The 23,882-nt window shown below is 36.6% G+C and overlaps 1 protein-coding gene across 2 annotated transcripts; it reads right to left on the bottom strand.

Annotated features, from left to right (window-relative positions):
- Positions 1-181: 181 nt before the first annotated feature.
- LOC104223848 (putative callose synthase 8) lies at positions 182-23,882 on the bottom strand. Of its 2 annotated transcripts, XM_070150455.1 has the most exons (41): positions 23,333-23,882; positions 22,217-22,317; positions 21,610-21,731; positions 21,439-21,520; positions 21,237-21,347; positions 20,953-21,072; positions 20,673-20,765; positions 20,499-20,590; positions 20,251-20,377; positions 18,834-18,971; positions 18,679-18,755; positions 18,418-18,574; positions 17,806-17,931; positions 17,584-17,701; positions 16,343-16,671; positions 15,736-15,788; positions 15,583-15,643; positions 9,425-9,506; positions 9,295-9,344; positions 9,114-9,200; positions 8,914-9,048; positions 8,729-8,832; positions 8,526-8,610; positions 8,266-8,426; positions 8,018-8,141; positions 7,818-7,912; positions 7,604-7,742; positions 7,284-7,435; positions 6,087-6,193; positions 5,849-5,968; positions 5,673-5,741; positions 5,410-5,578; positions 5,164-5,275; positions 4,397-4,516; positions 4,202-4,317; positions 3,747-3,830; positions 3,398-3,510; positions 3,084-3,313; positions 1,365-2,213; positions 710-895; positions 182-628 (listed from the first exon to the last, which is right to left on the bottom strand). In XM_070150455.1, exons 1-41 carry the CDS (start codon positions 23,577-23,579, stop codon positions 401-403), a joined length of 5,871 nt encoding a protein of 1,956 aa, XP_070006556.1. In that variant the 5' UTR covers positions 23,580-23,882; the 3' UTR covers positions 182-400. The 2 variants fall into 2 exon arrangements, with proteins under 2 accessions (XP_070006556.1, XP_070006557.1); XM_070150456.1 differs by lacking the exons at positions 21,610-21,731; positions 22,217-22,317; positions 23,333-23,882 and having other exon boundaries at positions 21,447-21,520.

Here is a 23,882-nt window from a genome sequence, read left to right as displayed (position 1 = left end):
CAGTCTCTTCGATTCATGCCACAAGTTACCCCATGCAGGAAATATTGCCAAATTCCAAATTGGACCATTCAATGGTAACCATACAAGGAGACCAGCTAAGGCTAGGTCGACATAAATTGTGTAGTTATCCTATGTGATTAGGTATGTAGCAAAAATAATACTACGTACTACTAACTTTTCAGAAGGATAATAAATTGTGATAAATGTGGAGTATTCATCAATGTCTATGTACTGTACCTTGTCAAAGTAGTATATCTATACATAAAAAAAATATAACCTAATGCTACCCTATCCACATGACAAGATGTTTTTACAAAATTATGTAGACATCTTGCTCTTCTATAGTACTAAAAAATGAAGTATATGCACGTGCAAGTTATGTAGTGACCGAGTTGTATCACTAATGATTCTTCTTTCCTGCGAGAATTGGCTGAATTTGCAACCTCCTACTGAAAGCCTCATTAAACAGAAACCGAGTTTGGAAAGCTGAAATTACTGGAAGCCAAGCCAATGAAGCTATAGGTGCAAAAAGAACTACACCCATTCCATAGTCATAAGCCCGAGCAAACACCCGAGTGAAGTGCCATAATCCAGTACCTTCAATCTTGGGTCTCACTGCTTGCCCAACCTGAGGAAACAACAACCATTTATGCAAAGCAGAAAGTAGTACAACATCAAGGCTTTTAGGAAGAACATATTCTGCACTTACCAATATGAAGCCCCAACCAGTTGGTAGAAAAGCTAGACAGCAGACAATCAAGTCTTTCACGGACAGATGACATATGATTGACAGGGTAATAATAGTAGCCACAACTCCTAGGAAAATAAAAGCTTTAAACAGCCGGAAAGTTAAGTGATGGTTTGCACTTAAAATCCGCCTTCCAATATTCAGCACCTGTGTCATGTTTGAGAATTCATTAAAAAAGTGAACAAGAATGTATCAATAATAGTACACTTAATACAAAAATAATGGTCAGATTCTCAATTTTAGTATTTCTTCTGCCATCCATTATATGTAAAGTATGTCAGCGTTGCAAAGACACTGAAAATTATATATTCTGTCAAAAGAGAAGTTCATGACACGAAACAGAAAAAGGAAAAGAAAAAAGGGATGCGAGGTTCAGAGTCTCAATTTCTTTGTTGTTTATATTTAAATTTAGTTTATACAACCCTTCTACATGGTCTTGTGTCACAAATTATGTAAATGATTTTGTCAAAACTCAAATTAAAGTTGGATTGTTGACGAAAGAATTCTGGATCAGATGTTCAATGCTTATAGCAGTTTTAAGAGGGACATACAAGCACCATGCAAATAGAACAAGAACTTAGATACTAGTCAAAACAATGTGGAGAAAGAAGCTTACCTTGACCAAGAGGAAAATAAAAGCAATGACAACCCATGAGAGCACATAGACCAGGAAATTTTTATGGGAGCCGGATATGTCTAGGTGATACACCAGTCCATACTGGTAAAGGAAAAATCTTAGTGAAAGGAGTATCTCAATTAACCGAGAAAATAGCCCTGCATGACGAAGATGAGCTTGTTCGTCATTCCACCAAGACTGCCAACTTTTGTCTTGTTGTATCCCTATACCACCTTGCTGATTGATCCACTTGTTCCAATCTTTCCAGTCATCCATTATCTTGCCCCAGTCAAATCCAGAAGGATTAAATAGAAATGGCGCAAACAACCAAGTCAATGACATGAACCATATCGCATAAGTTGTTAAAACATATGCAATGTTGCTCTCGTATGATCGCCTATACAAATCATAAACAATCAACAGAAGCAGAAGTTCAAATCCTTTGATGAAGTGACTCCTAGAGTAAAGTCTATAATTTTCGGTGAAGCTGGCGTGAAAAACCACAACTTTACGACCAGTGGGTCTATACTTGGCACCCCCATGAAGAATTGTTCTGCCATAATAGTGAGATTTTGTTCCAAAGGAAAAAGTAAAGAAAACAGCAGCCAGTTGCAATTGCATGAGAACAAAATCTTTAAGGGCATTAAGATACCCTCGCTCAAGTCCCAACTCTATGACCATTGGTAAACCCGTTAAAAGTCCAAGCTGGATAAATGACTGAGAGGCTAGAGCTGTTTCCAGTGATTTTATGTTTTGCAATTTCGCCTCAATGAGAAGCGCTCTTTGTAGACCACTTAATACCAGGTACAGCTGCCCGTATAGAAACACATATATCGTAATCACTGATAGCTGCAAAGTTTTGAGAACAGGGATTAAAAGAGACATAGAAATCAGCATAGCCAAGTGTATCTCAGGAGACCAAGAGAATATGGAAGCTGAAACGCTTGAGTAATTCATAAGAATTACCATTTACCACTATAAATTTCTTGATTAAGCAAATAAGGTACTCCCTTGGACTCAGAAAATATCACAGTCTAACCTACACAGTTAATCAGAGTAAAATGTTTGAATTGATTATTCTATGAGTTTAATAGAAATAATTCTTAGAAATACGAAGAAGTAGTTGATTCAGATGATGTTCCATCAAATTTGAAGTAGTGGTTCATAATAGTTTCACGTGTTAAAGTGAACAAGAGTCCAGTTTTCTGGTAAGGACTGAAGGAAAATAGGTCAAGTATTGGGTTGGATGGAGTAATAATAAAATTGCAGCATTTTTTTTTTTGGTTAAAGGGAAATATTTTATTGATAATCACACCACGGTTCCAAGTCGCGCATACTAATGCTCAGTTATAAAGTCTCGTACTCGGAGACAGTAAAAAAGGATAAACTCCAAGTTTGACTAAAAACTACTGAGTACTGAGTATTAATAAAAGTTACAAGTGAAGTATTGGTTATGTTAATTTCACTTGTTGGAGGAAGAAAGAGGTCGCCTTTTTCAAGGACCTAACAGAAAGCAGGAAAAGCATTTCCGGCTGGAGGAAGAGAGAATTGCATCAGTTAAGCCATTTTGATCCCTCACCATGCAAAGATTTTATTAAAAAAGGTTGCAAGTGTGACGAAGCAGGTCAAGTTTCCAAGTAGCTCATTCATGACTTACTAACAAATTTCATGTTCAAAGACAGCAAAAAGAAGATAAACTACAGGATGTAACGTAGTTACCAGGCTGTTGAAGTAGAAGCCAACGGTTGTAAAATAACACGAGAGCATTCGGAAGAAGTCAAATCTATGACCAAGGCGGTATATATCACGGCTGATTGTTTGTTCGCTGTTTCCATTGGCAACTTTAGCTTCAAACTTTGAAATCTGGTTAAGGCCTACATCACGGCCTTTTCCGACTTGCATGTACTCAAGATACATGACATATCCCCGTCTCAGAGTTGTGTTAAATCCTACATTACATCAGAGTGGCAAGTGTTTGCTAATCTGTACAACTTTACGATGTTCAAATAAACATTTTGCATTAACTGGAAAACCTGCAAAAACATCTTCGCTCAAGTTGATTGTTTTGGATGCTTTGCTAATGCCACCTCTTGTCAAATGAAATACTCGGTCAAACAAATCCGGGTGCCCATAATGGAACCTGACCCTGAAATTTTCGATGGAAAAGAAGGGAAAAAAATTATAAAAAGAAAAGAAGCGACAGTTGCTGTAAGCAAACTGAATATATTCTTATTTTCCTTTATGCAGAGAACAAGAGAAACACAATGTCACTATTGGAAAGGAATATAGAACTGATATTTTATCCCCAAAGACTACTTCCTTATTACTCATTTGATTATTATAACATAACAGTAAGCATGTCAAAAATAAGCCTTAAATTACCTGAGTGGATTAGCCAGAAGCCTCTGGCCAATGGTAACAAAACTGGTCTCTTGATAGGACATAAACCAAGCTAAAGAAGAAACACTGCAATCAGAGAAGTGGATGAAAGCTTCTTTAGCATTTAATTCAAAAATTTCTCTTCTTTATTTTCCTCTTTTTAGAGTTAACTCGTTCTGCGAAACAAGCATTAATTGATGCAGGAATTCCCAATCCACATGTATAGCTAAAAACAAATGGCACTGGATTCAAATAGCCAACTATGGTAATTCAACTTAGTAAAGTTCAGAACTCAAACTTTAACTTTAACCCAAGAACAATGTGTAAAACTGGCTATCTCCATATTGGAGATTAACAATGAAAAATGAACTCCAGATAACATTCTTACCCCTAACTAAAGCTGGCTATTATATAATTGTATAATCAGGTCATTGTAGTCATAATTCTCAGATGCTGACCTTCCTGTAAATATGTGCTCTCTCATGCCAAGTACCGTGGGATGCCGCCGACCATGATCTTTCAGGAACTCTTGCAAGATATTTCGCACTTTCAAAGCTTCTTCTAAATAGCTATCCTGTAAGAACAAACTATTAGAACAGATATATGAGATTATTCTTTTTTCTTTTTCCAAAAAACTGAAGGCTGATGAATACCTGGTTCATGTCAATGGTTTGGAGAGCTTCACCACGTGTGAAAATTATGGAATGATTTTGATTTTCCGGTTTCCCCTCTCCAATATTTGGTGGGCCAGGAAGCTTTATGCGGTATACTTCCTATAACAGTTGACAAACAATTGTAAGAATAAGATAGACCATTAACAGACATTGTTCATTCAGATTAATTAAGGTACCTTATTCAACTCAATTAGAAGTACCTATATCAGAAGAATTTGATACTAAAAGGCCTAAGCAAGTGAAAAAAAGGACAGAGTAGGGATATTCACCCTAAGAATAATAACATAGGGAATAATAAAAACTTCTTGTTGTTTTTCTAATAAGGAGTATTCATCCGAACACAATAGAGTATATATCATTTACAAGTTTCCAGACTTCAAATCTATTAAACAGCACTAGAACAATCAAATTAAAATTGTCTTATGCAGTCCAAAAGTATCACAAGTAAAGTAAAACTGGAAGGAGGTAGTATCATCTCATTAACATATTAACTACATACACTCTTTTGATAAAAGCCAACTATTAACTTTGAGCCTCTTCAATTAACACCAGCAATACAGCATGCAGGAAATCACTTGTCCTTGACCCTAGTAAAATGCCACAGAATATGGATACAAAGATATACAAAATCCATTAATGATCATGAAAACCCGGGGGTAACAACTCATTTCCTATCTGACAAGCATGGTGGCATTACACTTTCTTGAAGTTAATATATTCAACCGCTGAGAGATTTCTTTTCATACCTGGTCAAAACCGTTAACAGCTTTAACTAGAATAGATGAATAAACTTTTCGCGGCTTGTCTGCCGTAATTTCTTCTTTCTCCTCAACATAAGCAACACGCAAGGAAGGGTACCTTTAATTACCCAAAAAAAAGAAGGAAAGGGTACCTTTCATCAATACATCCGCAAAATAACATTTCTAAATTGCTGAAGAACTTCTATTCAAGTACAATAATATCCAGAACGAAGTTTCATTGAAAAAAAGCACCTTATCATCAAATCAAGTATGTCTTTGGCCTGAGGGTCGCCAGAGTTCTTCTGTGATCCATATATTTGACAAGACACAACATGTGTAAATTTCATGTCTGCTAAGGCTTCAAGTTGAGCTGATAATGTATCATTTTTCTTCTCAATTGCATCATAACCTTGGAGGATATCTGGGGAAAGATAGAAAATGCAAACGACATCCTCTTTAATCAACTATGGGGATGGGGTGAAAAGCAAAACATCTGAACTGTTGTTTTGACAAACCATCATCCTCAGCCATGTCAAGAAAAGCTTGCAACTTCAGCGCTTTCCTGTAATACATCATTCCTCGGACTGTTTTGTTGAAAGAAAGAAAACAGAATAAAGAACATCTCTAGTAAGAACAGAGTTTAGATTTACAGTTTTAATGGAATTCACATTTAAATGAAAGATTATTCCACCTGTTCTGCTTAGAGTTTGCCCTCGGAAAGAAGCCCAATTTCGTTCTTCTTCTTCGAGTTCATCATTAGATTCATCTGATCTTTCCCTTTCCATGCGCTCCAAAAAGTTTTCCCATTCATCTGACAATATATAACTAAAATTAAGATTTAATGAATCACAATTGGTCCCTAACTTATGAGATGGAAAGAGCTCTCTCCCACAATCTCTAAAGCCACAGATAAGTTTTGTGGTAGCAACCTGGAAATATGTTTTTCATATAGAAAAGGATAGCGACCCCTTGTTTTCTTGAATTGAGCTCCTTCTTTGAAAATTTAACTTCCTCCATGTAGTGTGGAGTTAAAACACTGAGAGATAAACAAGTTTCATAAGTTGATCTATTGATGAAATCTGTTTACAAGAATATTGAGACTCTCATCTCAAAATGTTGTGCTTGACAAGTTCAATTGATTTGTCAGCTTTAGATGAAACAGGAAGAATTGAGACAGCATTTTGATAACCGAGAAATTCCCGAGGGCCAGTGTCATGGTTTGAAACTAGGTGGATAATGGGCCCATCCTCTACCCTTCTCCACTTAAATATCAGGATTTTATCTGCAACAAGGTTTGAACCTGTGATGTGCACCTAATCCACACATCACACAATGCACTTTTTTGTATATATATATATATATATATATTAATTTTATAACCATCTCTTATTTTGAAGAAAGATCTTTCGGTCCTTAACGAATTTTTGATCTTTAGTGAACCTTGATCATCTAGCAGAAAAGAAAGAACAGAAGCATCTTGCAGTTCCCAGGAAATCCTTCGACTTTTCTAAAGAAACAAAGGATTAAACATCTACTCAGATTCTATGAACAGCCGGAGAATTAAATAACCAAAAAGGTTTCAGAAACATGAGAAAGGAAGGTCCCAAAGATCCAATATTTCTTTACGTTGTTGAATCTCTCTTTGATCAATGACAATGCGATATTTCACATTCCTCACTACTAACAGAATTCAAATATCTTTAATAACGAGATCCTTTATACTACCTGAACTAGATCTTGTGCAATTATATTGATGAAAAGGTCGATCCTTGTTTACCATCCATATATTGTCTAACCAAAGCATTCTCTACATGTTTTATCCAAAAATGTTATTTGACCGAGTTCTTCTCCCAACTAACGAGGAGATCTTGGTGGCATGTCCAAGAATGAAACTGAACATAGTTTCGCAAAGAAATAGCACACTTGTTTCTCGAGAATAGATGAGAAACATGCTCTATATCATGTGATTGAATAGCTGACCCAGATATTTGTTGTTTGAAGGAAAAAAAACCTTCCACTATGATTGATATTTCTTTTCACAAAAAGCAAAAATGAGATAAGAAATTTAAAGTTACGCTAAGAGTTTGAAGTGACAAAAATATTAAGCAAATGTGATGAAATCTGACCTGAATGATAACATGTTCCGCACCTTTGGGGCATTAGGCATGTTCATAAACAGAGAAGTGGCGAAAAAGGAAATCCGCCTGCGAGCCTCCAAGTTCGTCGGTATATCCAGTGCTTTATCTTCGACAGTAAGCAGTAAACGGAACCGCTTGACCTACCATTGAAATTAAACAAGTCTCCATAAATGCAATGGGTTTGTGTAGCTATGCATACGTTTTTAGTAAGAGGGAAGTTCGTGGATGAAAAAAAGATGAACCTTTCAGATATAAGAACTTGCATGTACAAGAGTAAGAGAGATAAGTAGTAAAGTGAGTTGCAGCACCTTTTCCATTAAAGAACCACTATCTGGCAATGGAAAATGGATTGAATGCTTAGATGCAAACAGTGGTGGTTCAATCCAACTGAAAAGTTCAGCGACCTCTTCCCCACTTTGCAGTTGAGCATAAAGTAACTCCATTGTTCTGCAACCATGAAGGATGGTTAGACACACAACAAATATAAGAATCTTATGACTTTAAATTCTTCAGCCATCTAACCTTGATCCATTTGACATCAAATCACTTGTTACGAGCTCAAAGATATCTTGAAGTGCCAATACGACTTTATTATGGTGGCTTTCATTTCCCTCAATCTTGATATATAACGATTTGCGTCAATATGGAAATCATGAGTGGGACAAATGAAGAAATTGGTAATAGTAAGGGAGCAAAAGGTTGATGTTTGTGTGCAAAGTTACCAGAAGCTCAAGCAAGGTAATACACTTAGCATTTAGAACCGGTAATTCACTCATTTTCAAGTCCTTGAGAAGTGTTGATCTTTGAATACTTTCCTCAATCTCATCTAATATGCCAGAAATGACCCTGAAAATTGGACACCCATGCCATGAATTGGGACTCTAAAAAGATAAGAGTAAAATTGCAGAAAGTGTTGTCCGCAGTATTGGTATCAATAGTAAATTGCATTTGAAATAATAGTCTGTACAACCTTCTCTCAAGGTCACCAACAACAAGAATTTCGAGGATGTATTTCAGTGATTCATAACACTCTGTCACAACCATGTACATGTACGTGTCCTTCTTTATTGTTCTTAAAAGCACTTCATCCTTTCCCTCAAAGTCTCGTGCAATACTTAGTGCTTTCGAAAGCTACCAAAACATGGAGAATAAGTCAACACACTCAACACAATAATGAATAACATGTAAGCTAATGTAAAATTAGACAAAGCTCCAAGCTTAACATGGTACCTTATCTGCTAAAAGAAAAACAGGCCAACAAACTCGACCAGAGAATAATTCTGAAAATACAGGCATTTTCATCAAATCCATCTCCCTGTTGTCAGTTATTACAGAGTTCTTAGCTTTTTAGTAAAGAACATCATGTCCACATAAGCTAGAGAGAAACAATTCTTTTTTTTTTATCGGGATAGAGCTAGAGAGAAATAATTAACCTGTCACTTATCACGTCCTCCTCCCGGAAGCTACTGATGATTTGGTTCCATACAAGAACAAACTTTACGACGTTGTTCTTTTCCCTTTCTGAAAAGTGAAAGTTCTGCCAAACGGAACTCCAGAGGGATGAGATAGAGAATTTTAAAGAATTGGAAAGTAAACTTAAAAAACCAATTGTAAAAACCTTTTGGAACGTCAGAGGGATGAGCCAATTCTTTAGAATGTTTCCAGTATCTTTTGCTTGGGGTGGGACAAGACAAGCATTGAAAGCATCAGGTAACGTGTGAAATCTACTTCTCAGCATTCCTAGCGTCCGAATCTGTGGTGAACAAAAGATATGAGAGTATCCATATAATGGTTTAAAATTAACTAAAAATAACTCACCTCACCAAGATGGTGGAGGATTCCATACACTCCGCCAAAGATGGAACAGTAAACAGAATACCAGATTTGTGCATCCATGAAATATACCTGAAACAACAACAAATTCAGCACTGAAGAGATTTATGTAAACAAAAGAAAATGAAGCTTCATAAAGATAAGATGAAATCTTAATAGAACTTACAAGTACAATTGGAGCCCATATAGCAGCTATTGCTCCAGCATTGCTCTTGACTAAATTGAAGAAATCATTCAGAGGGATTTACATATCTACACTCTTCAGCTATTTAAGAAAATAAAAGGTTAGACATTACCTTTCGGGAAAAGCTCGTGCCAGTCGAAATTTTTCACTCCGATTGCCATGATCTGTCTTGTAGGTGATATAAGTGGTTTTATCTGGATATTCATGAAAAGTTAACAGGAGCTTGTGGGCAAAGATTTCAACACAGGTTAATTGAAAAGATGTTTCTTCCCAAGTTTTTCAGAGAAGACAAATAAACATATCCAGATGAATATTAAAGAATTTCTCTACAAGTCAAGGACTTGGGATTTACACATAATTTTAACATTCGTTGCTAACATCATTGTAAAGAAGGGATATCAATTTTTGCATCTGATAGTATGCTGTTTAATTGCAACGTTCAGAAAATCAAATTGTAAGGCCTATTTGCTATAACATAAAATGTTTTCGACAGAAAATATATTCATTGGGAACAGTTCCACTCAAGAAAATCATTTCCCACGTCAATTTCAGTGTCATTGGATACTGTTAAATATGGCAAGAATTGATACTATGTAAATATGAAAAGATACACAAATCCCTATAATCACACAAATCCCTATAATTAAGTAATTAGGAGATTTTGTAGGCTTGTAATTGTAGTCTTTCCTTATTTGTATTTCTGTCAAAGGTTATTTAAACCCAACAGCTTGAGGGAATAATAAAGAACTCTATTCACCATTTTTCTTCTCTTCTTCTTTCACATGGTATCAGAGCTAGGGTTTTTTAGTCCCTGCTCCATCTCATTTTTCTTCCTTGAACTAAAAGACTATAAAAGAACCAGATCCTCCTTGGTCGACTCTTCAGTTTTCTCTATTTCTTCCTGTTTCTCTTGTTTTTTGTAGTTACTCTCATTCACTTTCAGCTGTTCGTGTGTAATAAATACAACAATGGGAGATGATAAAGCAGTTGAAAATCAAATAACTGGAAAGTCAATTTTTTCCTCTTCACCATCTCCAACAATTACTACTGTTAAGTTGGATGGAAGTGGAAATTATACTTCTTGGGCAGCTTCGGTACAACTGTGGTTCATAGGTCAAGGATATGAAGATCACTTGATCAAGAATTATACAGAGATTGGAGCATCTGACAAACCAACTTGGGTTAAAATAGATGCTCAGTTATGCAGTCTTCTATGGAACTCTCTTGACAGTAAGCTACTTAATCTTTTTCAGTCATGTAAGACATGTTGCAGGGTTTGGAACAAGGCCAAAACCTTGTATACAAATGACATACAACTTATTTACAAGGTAGTCTCAAACATTGTCCACCTGCAACAGAATCAACAAGACATGGCAAGCTATCTTGGTCAGGTAGAATCTTTAAAGGATCAATTTGATTCTCTTATGCCTTTTACTGACAAGTTGAATGATCAGGAGAGACAGAGAGACAGATTTTTTATGGTTCTAGCCTTGATTGGATTAAGATCTGATCTCTCCTCAGTTCGAGACCAGATTCTTGCTAGCGCATCCGTTCCTACCTTGGAGGAAGTATCTGCCAGATTGTTGCGCATCACATCTACACCAGAGGTAAACTCATATGACACTTCTATAATGGCTGTACAAACTAACACTTTTCAAAATGGACCCAGAAAAGGAAAAGGGAAAAACACTAAACATTGCACATACTGTGATAAGGGAGGACATACACGTGATGTTTGTTGGTTGCTTCATGGTAAGCCTCCACGTAACAATGATCGTCATCGACATGCAATCAATGTGGCTCACAGCGGAGATGGTATTCTACCTACACCAGATGTCAAGGATATATCATCTCACTCTATCACTTTGACTGGAACAGATTATAATGATTATCTTCAGTACCAGGCATCAAAGCAACAGTCATCTACCTCATCTACAGCTTGCACAGTGCAACCTGGTAACTCTTTTGCCTATGTCGCACAGTCTTCCTTTCCTGGACCATGGATTCTTGACTCTGGTGCTACTGATCATATATCCGGTAACCAAAATTTTCTTTCTGTCCTTAATTCTCCATCTGTCTTTTCTACTATTACCTTAGCTAATGGATCAAAGACTGCTATCAAAGGAATAGGTGCAGCTCACCCTCTACCTTCTTTACCTTTAACCTCAGTTCTTTTTGCACCTGAGTGTCCGTATAATCTTATTTCCATTAGTAAATTAACCAAGAACCTCAAGTGTCTTGTAATCTTCTCTGAGGATTCTGTTTTTGTGCAGGACCGGAGTACGGGACAGGTGATTGGAAGAGGACATGAGTCACACGGTCTATATAAACTATCTATTCCAAAACCACCAGTTGCCTTCACTTCCGCTATTTCCTCTGATTTGCTTCATTGTCAATTGGGACATCCAAGTCTTTCAAAGTTGCAGAAGATGGTCCCCAATCTATCTAGTTTACCTTTGTTAGAATGTGAGTCATGTCAGCTTGGGAAACACACTCGTGCTTCTTTCCCAAAGCGTGTCAATAATAGGTCATCCTCTATGTTTGAAGTTGTTCACTCGGACATATGGGGTCCAAGTCGTTTCAGTTCTTCACTAGGATTTCATTATTTTGTTACATTTATTGATGATTATTCTCGGTGCACTTGGTTAATTTTAATGAAAAACAGATCTGAATTGTTCTCTATTTTTCAGAACTTTTATACTGAGATTCGCAATCAATTTGGTGTTTCCATAAAGAAATTAATCAGTGATAATGCCCGAGAATACTTCTCTTCTTCTCTTTCTTCCTTCATGTCATCACAAGGTATATTACACTTGTCTTCTTGTGCACATACTCCACAACAAAATGGAGTTGCAGAACGAAAGAACAAACATCTCATTGAAACGGCTCGGACATTACTTATTCACAATCATATTCCTTTACGTTTTTGGGGTGATGCAGTTATTACTGCGTGTTATTTAATTAATTGTATGCCCTCCTCTATTTTGCAGTACAAAAGTTCACACTCAGTCATTTATCCCGAACAACCTATGTTCCCACTTCCTCCACATGTGTTTGGTTGTACTTGTTTTGTTCATGACCTTACCCCGGGAAAAGATAAACTTCAGCAAAAGGCTATCAAATGTGTCTTTTTAGGGTACTCTCGTCTACAAAAAGGATACAAATGCTTTGATCCATCTAAAAATAGGTACTTAATCTCAGCAGATGTTACCTTTTTTGAGACTTCCCCGTATTTTTCTCCTAATTCATTAAATCAGAAGGCCATATCCACAGTTCTTCCAGTTCCAACCTTTTCGCCTCCAACTCCAGCTCCAGCTCCACCACTCCAAGTCTATTTTAGACGCCCTCGACCTAATTCTCAACCTACTAATGCAGGTACACAAAGCCCATCGGGTGACTCATTGCCTCCTCCAGCAATGTCTCATGCTTCGGTTGAGCACTCATCAAATGTTACTGATCTCCCCATTGCTCTACGAAAAGGTACCAGAACTACTGCCAATCAAACTCCCTCTTATACCTTTTTAAGTTATCACCGTTTATCACCTTCATATCATGCCTTTATTACTAGCTTATCCACCGTCAAGGTTCCAAAGACTGTGGAAGAAGCAATGGCCCATCCAGGTTGGCGTCAGGCCATGATTGAAGAGATGAATGCCTTGCACGATAACGATACTTGGGAGATAGTCCCTTTACCTAAAGGGAAAACCACAGTTGGTTGTCGATGGGTGTTTATAGTTAAGGTAGGTCCAAACGGAGAAGTTGATCGCCTTAAAGCAAGACTGGTTGCTAAAGGGTATACTCAGGTGTATGGCATTGATTATGGTGATACTTTTTCACCAGTTGCAAAGATGGCATCTGTCCGTCTTCTTATCTCTTTGGCAACGATGAATCATTGGCCTCTTTTTCAGTTGGACATTAAGAATGCATTTCTTCATGGAGAACTGGTTGAAGAAGTATATATGGAGCAACCACCAGGGTTTGTTGCTTAGGGGGAGTCTGGATTAGTCTGTCGACTTCGTCGATCTTTTTATGGTCTCAAACAGTCTCCTAGGGCATGGTTTGGCCGTTTCCGAACTGTTGTCCAACAATTTGGAATGACCCGAACAGAAGCTGATCATTCAGTATTCTATAGGCATTCATCTCATGGTAAATGTATCTTTCTAATTGTTTATGTTGATGATATTGTCATCACAGGTGATGATCATGAAGGTATTATCCAACTTAAGCAGCATCTTTCAAGTCAATTCCAGACTAAGGATCTGGGCAAACTAAAATATTTTCTAGGCATTGAGGTGGCACAATCTGGCAGCGGCATTGTCATCTCACAAAGGAAGTATGCCTTGGATATTTTGGAAGACACTGGTATGTTGAACTGCAAACCTGTGGACAGTCCCATGGATCCAAATACTAAACTTGTTCCGGGACAAGGGAAACCTCTAAAAGATCCAAGAAGATATCGGAGACTTGTTGGCAAACTCAACTATCTTACGATCACGAGACCTGATATCTCATTTGCTGTAAGTGTGGTTAGCCAGTTTCTCCAGTCACCTTGTGACAGTCATTGGGATGCAGCAATTCGCATCCTAAGATATGTCAAAGGTTCTTCGGGACAAGGTTTATTGTATGAAAACAAGGGACATGCAGACATTGTTGGGTATTCTGATGCAGATTGGGCAAGTTCTCCCTCTGATAGACGGTCCACTTCAGGTTATTGTATTTTAATTGGAGGCAACCTAATATCCTGGAAAAGTAAAAAGCAAGATGTGGTGGCTAGGTCAAGCGCAGAGGCAGAATATCGGGCTATGGCATTGGCTACTTGCGAGCTTATATGGCTAAGGCAACTTCTACAGGAGTTAAAGATCGGAAGGGACGAGCCGATGAAATTGATTTGTGATAATCAAGCCGCATTATATATCGCTTCAAATCCAGTATTTCATGAAAGAACGAAGCATATTGAAGTAGATTGTCACTTCATTCGACAAAAGATTGAGTCCGGGTGCATTGTTACGAGTTTTGTCAACTCAAAAGACCAACTAGCAGATGTCCTCACAAAATCACTCCGAGGATCCAGAACAAAATCACTCCGAGGATCCAGAATTGGCGATATCTGTAGCAAGCTAGGAGCATATGACTTGTACGCTCCAGCTTGAGGGGGAGTGTTAAATATGGCAAGAATTGATACTATGTAAATATGAAAAGATACACAAATCCCTATAATCACAGAAATCCCTATAATTAAGTAATTAGGAGATTTTGTAGGCTTGTAATTGTAGTCTTTCCTTATTTGTATTTCTGTCAAAGGTTATTTAAACCCAACAGCTTGAGGGAATAATAAAGAACTCTATTCACCATTTTCCTTCTCTTCTTCTTTCACAGATACAAAAGTTGATAAATGTGATAGTGGAGGAGGGTGGGCGTCAAACAAGGGCTGGAGGCATCAGGTGATATTTTAAGATCAGCAAAGAACATAAATAATGTTTTACAAGTTATTAGCAACAAAGTATATGCATTAGGAGTCAAGGAGTTGGACTAGAAATTGACTTATGCAAAATGACGTAATCATTTACCTCTATTTGGTGAAAATATTCTCCTTAATAGTTTTAGAAATGAATAACTTTATCAAAGGAAGGATTATTCTTAAGAACATTATACATCATACCAAGAAGAGCAACAACAACAACAATAACAACAATAACTAAGTGGAATCCCACAAGTAGAGTCTGGGGAGCGTAACTTGTACGCATGCCTTACCCCTACTCTGGGGAGGTAGAGAGGCGTAAAGCAATTATTGCAGGATACCACAGTAATGTTATTCAACTCAATTGTTCAGATAAAGAGTGTCTAAAACTCAGATAATATTGACCATGTGTTCTTTTAGAAAATACAGCACAACAACTACAACTATACCTCATCCCAAGCTAGTTGGGGTCGGCTGTATGAATCCTCATTATCATAAATGCTCTGTTTTAGTCCATAATATTTCAATACTCTATACTTCAGGATTATCTAACACTAGAGGTTCTCTTATTTACTCTAGTATTTATATCTCTATTATAGTAAGAGTCATCTAATAAGCACTAGTTTTCTAGACAGACAACACTAACATACTAAAAACTTTGGGCAGACAATATATAAGAAACTCATAAACATTCATAAAATAAACTTATTTTCTGATTCACTGCTCATGCATTCCAAAAAAAAAGGGACATGTCAATGATCTAATTAGTAATACTAGCTTGTAAGCCAAAAATAAGGCTTAGAACCACTCACCTCAAATGCGTAGCTAAATATGAATTTGCTTATTAACAAGAACATCCAAAAAATGGTATACCTAAAACCAGAAATAAGGCTTAATGAGGAACCCATCAAGAGAATACTTAAAATAATAAAAAATAGGCTCAGAGTAGGGACAATAGGATATACTTTAGAAGGGAGACTTGTCTTTCTTGCATTCCTCGCCCAACATATAGCTTAGGCTGCATTTTGAATACCGAGAAAAAAATCAACACTGACCGATAATGAATAAGAAACACATACCATTAAGTATATGAAAAAGCACTTTGCTTTCTCAGAACTCTTTTAGGTCATAGAATTATAGGTCAGACCAACATGATATTGACTTTACTTCAAAATACTAAATATGATAAGTTCAACAAAGAAACACCTTATTCATGCAAATCCTGTTTGCAAATCCCATAATAGGATTAAGATTTGGTCAACATAAGATAAGTGACTAGATGATTTTTTATCGTTACTTCTATTTTATTCTTCAAATTTCTTTTGCAGTCTGTGGGGATTTATCTGCTCAAATAGTTGGCAATTGATATGCAGTTAAGCTCAGATATCTTGCTGATTCCAGAAAACATTCATGAATTAGTCCTAAGCAGGCTAAAAAATCAAAAGAAGCTGTAGCAGGACAAATGATAATAAACAGTATCAGTATGTACTGCAAGCCTAAAATATTTAGAATCTTTGACTGCATTGCTCCAATACATTTGTGCAGGCTAGGACCAGGACACTGAAGGTTCACCTGAGTCCACCAGGATAAGAACATGCATATCCGGTAATTGGAGGTCTCGATATACTTTCCAACCACAGGCACAAAAAATAGAACCATGTCAATTGCATTGGTCATCAAGTAGAATGCAACTGCTACCATATAGGAAGAATAGCACCACTCTCCAAGCCAACTCCCACTTTGCGTTGAATAACAAGTATATTTTCTACGAGAACTAGCATAATATATGGGAAGAATGATGGTCCACATCATAGCAACAACCACCCTCAGCACATGTTTCAGAGTTTGATTGGGGTCCACTGTACATCGAGCTTTCCATGTAAAGATGATATCAAGAATAGCTGCAAGAATGAGAATCTTCACTCGTTTTGTCTTAATTTATGATAGGCAAGTAGACAATAAAATAAATCAAATAAGAAAAACAGTAGACAATAAAATTACAAGAGACTTAGCGGTCCTAGCCAAAATATTTGCACACCAATTTACATAAGGCGATTGGACTATTTGATGCTTAAGAGCAAAACTAACTATACATAGAAGAGTGACCATTGCAATTTTGGAAAACTAAAATAGTCATGAAAGATTATTTAACAGTGAACTCGGAGGAAACATTTTATTCAGGAAAAAAGGAAACCGTATTTTCAAGAAAATTTAAATCTTGGACAAGATAATTGCTCTTCATAAGAACCACCAAACAGGTTGTGTACTCAAATAAAAACTCACGGGGAAGCAACTTACAAAAGTAGACATCTTTAAGAGACATTAGCATTTAACGAGATTATGATATGAAACTAAGTCTTTCTTATAGCCATTGAAGTAATACCTCCATAGACAATATCCCAGATTCATTAGTTACCAGTCTAAAGCACACAATCACACACAAACAAACTCTATTAGCTACAGAGTAATTCCCTTCAAAAAAAAAAAAAACTATCAGTTCCCAGAGAATCCCACTTATTGACTAAAGAGTGCCCGTTCTAATAATAAAAGTTGAAAACTAAGAAAAAAGTAACTTCAATGGGTGCCAACATGCTGATATGGAACGTTTAGGACGCTCTGAGATCTCTTCTTATGAAGTAGTCAAAATGCCATAATGCAATCACTTCTGTCCTAAAATGGTTCTGTACCTTACAGGAACCACTTATATTCAAGCAGATATTTACAATCCTACTTTTGTTTTAGACTCACTATATTGTGTTTCTAGCACTTCTTATAGATTAAACTCTAATAGATTTCTCCAAATCATGTCATACCATTTACAAGTTTAAGAACCGCTGATGTGATGAAGATACTCATAACATCCTCGAGTACTGTTGCATCAAAGACTTGTAGAGGAGAATCCAAATTGTGAGATGCCATAATTATCATTGCCTAAAAGAAAACAGGCAAGAAAGGAAGAAAAAGAAAAGGGATTTAGTAACCAGGTAAGAATGTATACTTAAGCTATTGTTAATATCTTCTCTTTCCAAACACACCTGAAGTGATAGGATAAAAAAGCTCCACATCCTGTCAAAGCTTCTGTAAATCTGCCAAAATGAGCGGATTTCTACAAAATTCATCTTCCCCAGCCACTTTGGTTCCTGCACCTCATCCACTAGGATCTGAAGATCACAAAATGAAACTGTAATTCTGAAATTTTAGTATCTTAAACATTGGAAAAAACAACTGATTTGCACATGATTAGTCCTGCTGTTGCAACAAAGCTCAACATTTCATTGTAAAAGGTGGAAAAGCAAATAGGAGAGAAGCAAATTACTTGTGTCCCCACTAATACAGAGAATCTTTAAAGCTAACTATGTCACCATGCTCAAACACATAACAAACAGGAATACCACACATTGATATACAGAAGGCTGCATCATTGAAGGAGAAAGCAAATTTATCCCTTCCCATAGACTTTAGGCAGTCAAAAGGTTTTAAGCCCAAGTATTTCTTGATTCAACAGAAAGGGGAAAGTGGTAACGATACAAATACGAGATACATTGAGATAAAACACAAACTTGCATTATCAATGAAATGACAGGCCACTTTCTTCTGTCTACATACATTATTTGGTATAATTTGAAATGTCAATAGTTGTATCTTACCCCCATTTCTTCATCTTCATTAGCATCCTTTTTGTTGCCTTCTTGGTTGGCAACAGAAGCCTTTTCTTTTCGAACTTTGCGATTAGTTGGAGATCCTATACAAAAGAAATCATGGTCCAGGCGCATGGGCCAACCTATTTGAAAACAATCTGGAGACCTGGAAAGGTGAAGCAACCAGCATATCATATAAACTTCCTGGCATATATTTAGGAGTCCCTCAACTGAAATATAAGATTGGCATGGAGAGAAAGTTAGCTCTACCAAAAGAACTCATTCAGATCATCATAGTTCCTCCATGTCGAGTGATCAGCTGTTCCATTTCTGCTTTTCATTGCTTCCTTAAGTGTTTCACAGATAAGGTTAGAAACTGAAATTGCAGAGATCAAAGGTAAATGCATGTCCAAACTTTGAAGTACCTTATATATGACATCATACACTGGAGACACTACGTTGTTCAGAAAAGATTCGGAATTTCCCTGGTAAGCTGGCATGAGCTTTTCTCCAGTTGTCATGCTTACAGCACCAATTAGCATGCTGTGCAACTCATATGCCATCTGCAAGAGAGAATATGTTTGTTCTGTTTTAATCTCCAAATGATCGTTGAAGCTTAAATCATGAATAAGGACTGCAGATGCAAAAACATATAATGGTGAAACTCTATTCTTCTGTATCAAGGATCAATGTAGATCCATCACTTTTGTAGCTTAAGTCTGTGGCAGATGGCTGATCATGTCCGCCTAACTCATCGTAGTAAGTGACAAAATATCACTGACATGAGCACGGGGCCAAATTTAGCATCTAACTTTATAGTGATAAACATCAAACAAAACAAAACCCATAACAGATGCTTCTATGAGCGCTTCTCTTTCCTTTTGTAATTTAATCCAAGAAAGTAAAGAATCAATTCTCAAACAAGACTGAGAATAAGAGTGAGGATAGTACATTTTCTTGGCTTGCAGTTACCTTTTCACTCTACTTTATTATATACACTTCGCGAAAAGAGTGTTTTTTGATACACCTAGGACAAGGATTCTATATGAACCAATGGATCATGACAAATCGTTTTGCAGTCCAAAATTGCAAGAAAACACTTCCCATCTACATGTCCAAACTATTTTCACCTCCACCTGTTCTCATTTCTAACCAAATTTAGATAAATAGCTGAATTATAGCTATGTCTCTTCTATTCATCAATTTTCCAGAACCTCATCTCTAGCTTAAGAAATTAATTAGACATCCCTTCTCCTAAAAATCAGGTCAATGATGGAGCAACAAGCAATTAGACCGTCCTAAATCATTTATTTTCTTTCTTCTAATTTTGCGGCACTGTACACTTTTTATAGGATTAGCCTTCAAACTAATAACAGAACTTAGGCATTAAACTTCACAAAGTCAAAAAGGACATGGACTGATTATAGAAAATTCAATTGATGAAACTTGAATACTTGCTTATTTCCTTTCTTTAGATCTTTTAGAATCTGTTTTAAGTTAGTATCAGAAGATACAGTAATTTAGATCAATAAGAGGAAAGGTTAATGTCATTAGCCCATTATGCGGTTATTTCTGTGAAAGTTTTAATCAAGGTCATTCTTGTAAGGCAAGCACACACTACCCTAACAGCTCAGCATGCGAGAAAAGCTCTCACCTTCTGAAGGTTGCTTTAAAGAGGAAAATAGAACCAACAACATAAATTTTCCAAATTTTATTTGAACCTCTGAAGACAGCTTGTATTAAATATTGGTATATGTTAATAATTCAGAGTAAAACTACTTTCCCTGCAACTCAAATCTTTTATGGAGTCACTTTTACAGAAATGATAAAGTGCCAGCTTACATGGTGAAATATGTAACACAGACATTCTGGCATAAATCTTAAATTAGCAGCCTCTCCCCATATCAGAAGATAGAGACCTATATACAGAAGTTTGTATTGCTGAGCCTCCTGTTTCAAATATGGAACCCTGAACAGTGATGAGATAATGAAAAAGTTGTTAGAGAGTGAAGTGAAGTAAGAAGAAAAACAACAACTTCCACTAAGCAGCAGGAATTTGAAATATATGGTTCTGTCACAGACTATCTTACCTAATATTGCTTTTTCGTCCCAAGAATTTGCACCAATCTGTATAATTTTTAAAAAACTTCTTCATCAGCTCATCAACGGCAACATCCCCTAGCTAATACCAGGAAAGCAAGCATAACATAGCTGATTAAATTGACACCTTAACTAGAAAGAGCCAGGTAATACTAGTACTGCACCTTGGGTACTAATACTTGCTTCTGAGTCTGCCGAACATGCGCATTAGCAAGTAATAAAATTAAATGCTCTCTCTGATTGGCTACATTTCCTTCCTGACAAGAGAAAGGTGATTTTAATCATTGATGCCATAGACAGGGAGGATAAAATGGTTAAATTGAGAAGTGCGTAGGAAATGATTTTTCCAGCTTTGATAATCTTGATACAAACAAAATGTACAAAGGAAGAAATGGTGATTGAACGGAGAATTTATGAATTGAAATGCAATAGAGAGGTTAATACTTGAAATCCAAAGCAAAACTGGAGCCAATTGAACAAATCCAGGTTGGTTATGTGTTTTTGACAATCTTCCAGGAAAGGCAAACCACGAACATCACGAACTGCTGCAACCGCAACTTTAATCTGTGGAATATTAAGCTCATTATTATAGCTGTCACACAAAAGGAAAGAAGACAAAATTGCCCAATAGATAGGCTTTTTTCACCTAACATGGGAAAAAAAGGGGAAGCAACTGCTACACTCAAAACCATTTAGCCAGTTAAACTCATATAATTATCTATACATACCTCGGGGAGTTGCATGATTGCATGATGAATTCCTCCTTGATCAAGAGGAAGAATGTTATACGACACAAAGAGTTCAGATTTGGCATCGCGCCTCTCACTCCCAGCTAGAGCCTAATAAGAAGACACATAGAAGGTTCTATTAGCACGCAACCAAGATTGAGCTAACCAAAGTAATAAGAGAAGGAAATCACATAAACAAAACCTGAACACCTGCTGCTCTGGAAACTGTATCCAATACTTCAAACAACACTGAAGCAATGGCACGTGCTTTAGTCAGCCTTTCTCTGTGCAAGTAGAGAACATGACACGGTGATTCTACGGACATTAGCGCTCTTGATGCCAAAGATAAACCCTGATAGAGTGGAATCATTACCTATTTTCTAGATGACTCTCTGCACCATATTTGATGATGTAGTCTTTATACTCGCGATAAGCACGTCTAAGTTCACGTAAATCAGTCCTTTCCTTCCTTTTCCTGAGAGTAACTTCTTCATCCTATAGTTCATAGAATTAGACAACATGACAATTCAATAGCATGGATCTAGATAGAAATAAAGTACCGGGAAACTATTAAAAAAGCTATTAACTCTGTTCAAACAGTTGAAGATGGTAGGTCCGGGATGAAATGAAATGCGCTAAATGTAGACCTGAAAATTCATATTGTAAGTTACAAACAAAGAACTGAAGCAAGATTTGAGATTGGCATTTCAAGGTCTGGTATGGACTGTACAAGAGGACTTGGTCCAATAGTTTCTGCTTTAGTACAAAAAATTGAAGTTTCTGTTTAGAAATTCAAATGCAGATTATGAGTATAAATTACCAATCTTAGATTTTCCAGAATACATTTTTTTCCCTCTGAAAGCTGTTTACTAATTCAAGCCACTAATGACGTTAAACATGACAGGGAATCCTGCAGCTCTATTTCAATACAGCTATATTTACATTCAGATTGAGTAACTGTCCTTTAAGATAGATTGTACCTGTTCAAGCCGTTGAAGAAGAGCAGTTTTAAACTGCCGTACTCCTCGGCCATTCGAATTCCTGTCCAAGTTATGCGCTACTTCAAAAGCATGAAAACGACCTGCTTAAGAAATCTGGATTAATCACTTATCACTGAAAAGAAAATAAGTAACATTAACAAAAGAAGAAGGAAGGAATGAGAAATGAAAATAATTAATTATATTTGTTTCGGCACGTTCATCTCCTCTGTACATTATGGTTGTATGGATGAAAAAAAGAACTTTTAACGCACACACTACTCTTCAATTTTTACATTTTCTCAAATTTTTATCCCTAAGATAAAAACTAGCAAAGCAAAATGTAAAATCAGGCCATGCTCTTTTTGATATGTACAATTTCAGTAATACAAAAATGTTTCTTACCACAGTGTGGTTCAAATAACCTCCTTAGTGCAGGAAAGAAAAATACATGGTTGAAGGGACAATCACACGCAGCTAGAAGAACCATTAGCCAAAGATTTTCCAGATGACTTGAAATTCTCCAATTTTGACTCAAAGTTTATGGTCAAATGGAATAACTTAAAGTGGTGGACATACTAGCTAAAGAAAATGTTTTGATAAAGTTGAATTGGAAAATGACAAACTTGTTGCTACTTGAATTTTTTCGAATACACACACTATGCACATGTAATCCTAATTGAGTTTCGTGCACCGACTAATTTTTTTTAAATATAGGTATTAAGCTCGATAGTAACATGGAAAATAGTTCATGGGTTCAAGCCGTGGAAGCAGCCACGAATGCTTGCATTAGAATAGGTTGTCTACATCATTACTCTTGGGGTGCCCTGCATGAATACGAGATGCCCCCTGCATGAATACGAGATGGTTTGTGCACAAGGCTGCCCTTTTAGTAACATGGAAAATGGTAGAAATAACCTATTATAACCAGTCAAATTGCATTGATAGTGTAAAGACTATTAACTTGCTAGTGTATATAACTTAAATCTAATTCTAAAGCGACCTCTTCGAATTCATTGAATTATCAACCCATGACTGAAAAGATTAACACACTGCCATATTTTTAAACTATAACAGCAAAACAAGCAATCACAGAGGAAAAATTAGATAAAGCCTTACAAAGATAAGCGACACGAGGCTCCTCTGACTCAATAAGATTAGCTACTCGAAGAAATCGTTGAATCTCTGAAATCAAAGTGACTGGCAACTTCTCACTGTCAAAGGGCTCAGGCACATGATCTCGCCCGAAAGTGATTGATCTAGTGAAGGGTCTTTCATTGCTTGTGGTATAATCTCTTCTGCTGGTACTAGCAGCAGTAGAAGAAGTACTTTCTTGAATTGGTTCTGCAAGAACAATTTCTGCCATTTTGTGGAAAGCCAAGAAACATTTGGGAATGCAAAGGAGAAATAATGCACGAGTTTGAGAGTATAAAAATAGGATCTTGAGTGTATATACATGTTGTTTGGTTTAGTACAACAAAGTGTGAATTTTGCTTTTTGGTTGCTTTTGGGAATGTGATCTTTTTCACTTTTGCTTTTTTGTGTTGTGTTTTCTGAATCTTTTGGACTGTGGAAATCAAAAAAGGAAGTTGAATCAACTTCTTGGCGGGTATTTTAATGTTAAAAAAACCTAACAAATGGGGGCCAACAAACCCATTGTTTACCTGGT

The sequence above is a fragment of the Nicotiana sylvestris genome, chromosome 7 (genome assembly GCF_000393655.2).
Source record: "Nicotiana sylvestris chromosome 7, ASM39365v2, whole genome shotgun sequence".
Classification (NCBI taxonomy): Eukaryota; Viridiplantae; Streptophyta; class Magnoliopsida; order Solanales; family Solanaceae; genus Nicotiana; species Nicotiana sylvestris.
This window is presented reverse-complemented; position numbering and strand designations above follow the sequence as displayed.

Excerpts from the sequence above, each read along its gene's own strand:
- LOC104223848 (XM_070150455.1), bottom strand. The coding sequence starts at position 23,579 with ATGGCAGAAATTGTTCTTGCAGAACCAATTCAAGAAAGTACTTCTTCT. Across the intron at positions 9,049-9,113 it reads TCCTCCACCATCTTGGTGAG|ATTCGGACGCTAGGAATGCT; the intron begins GTGAGTTATTTT and ends TGTTCACCACAG. Across the intron at positions 5,276-5,409 it reads ATACTTGATTTGATGATAAG|GTACCCTTCCTTGCGTGTTG; the intron begins GTGCTTTTTTTC and ends GGGTAATTAAAG.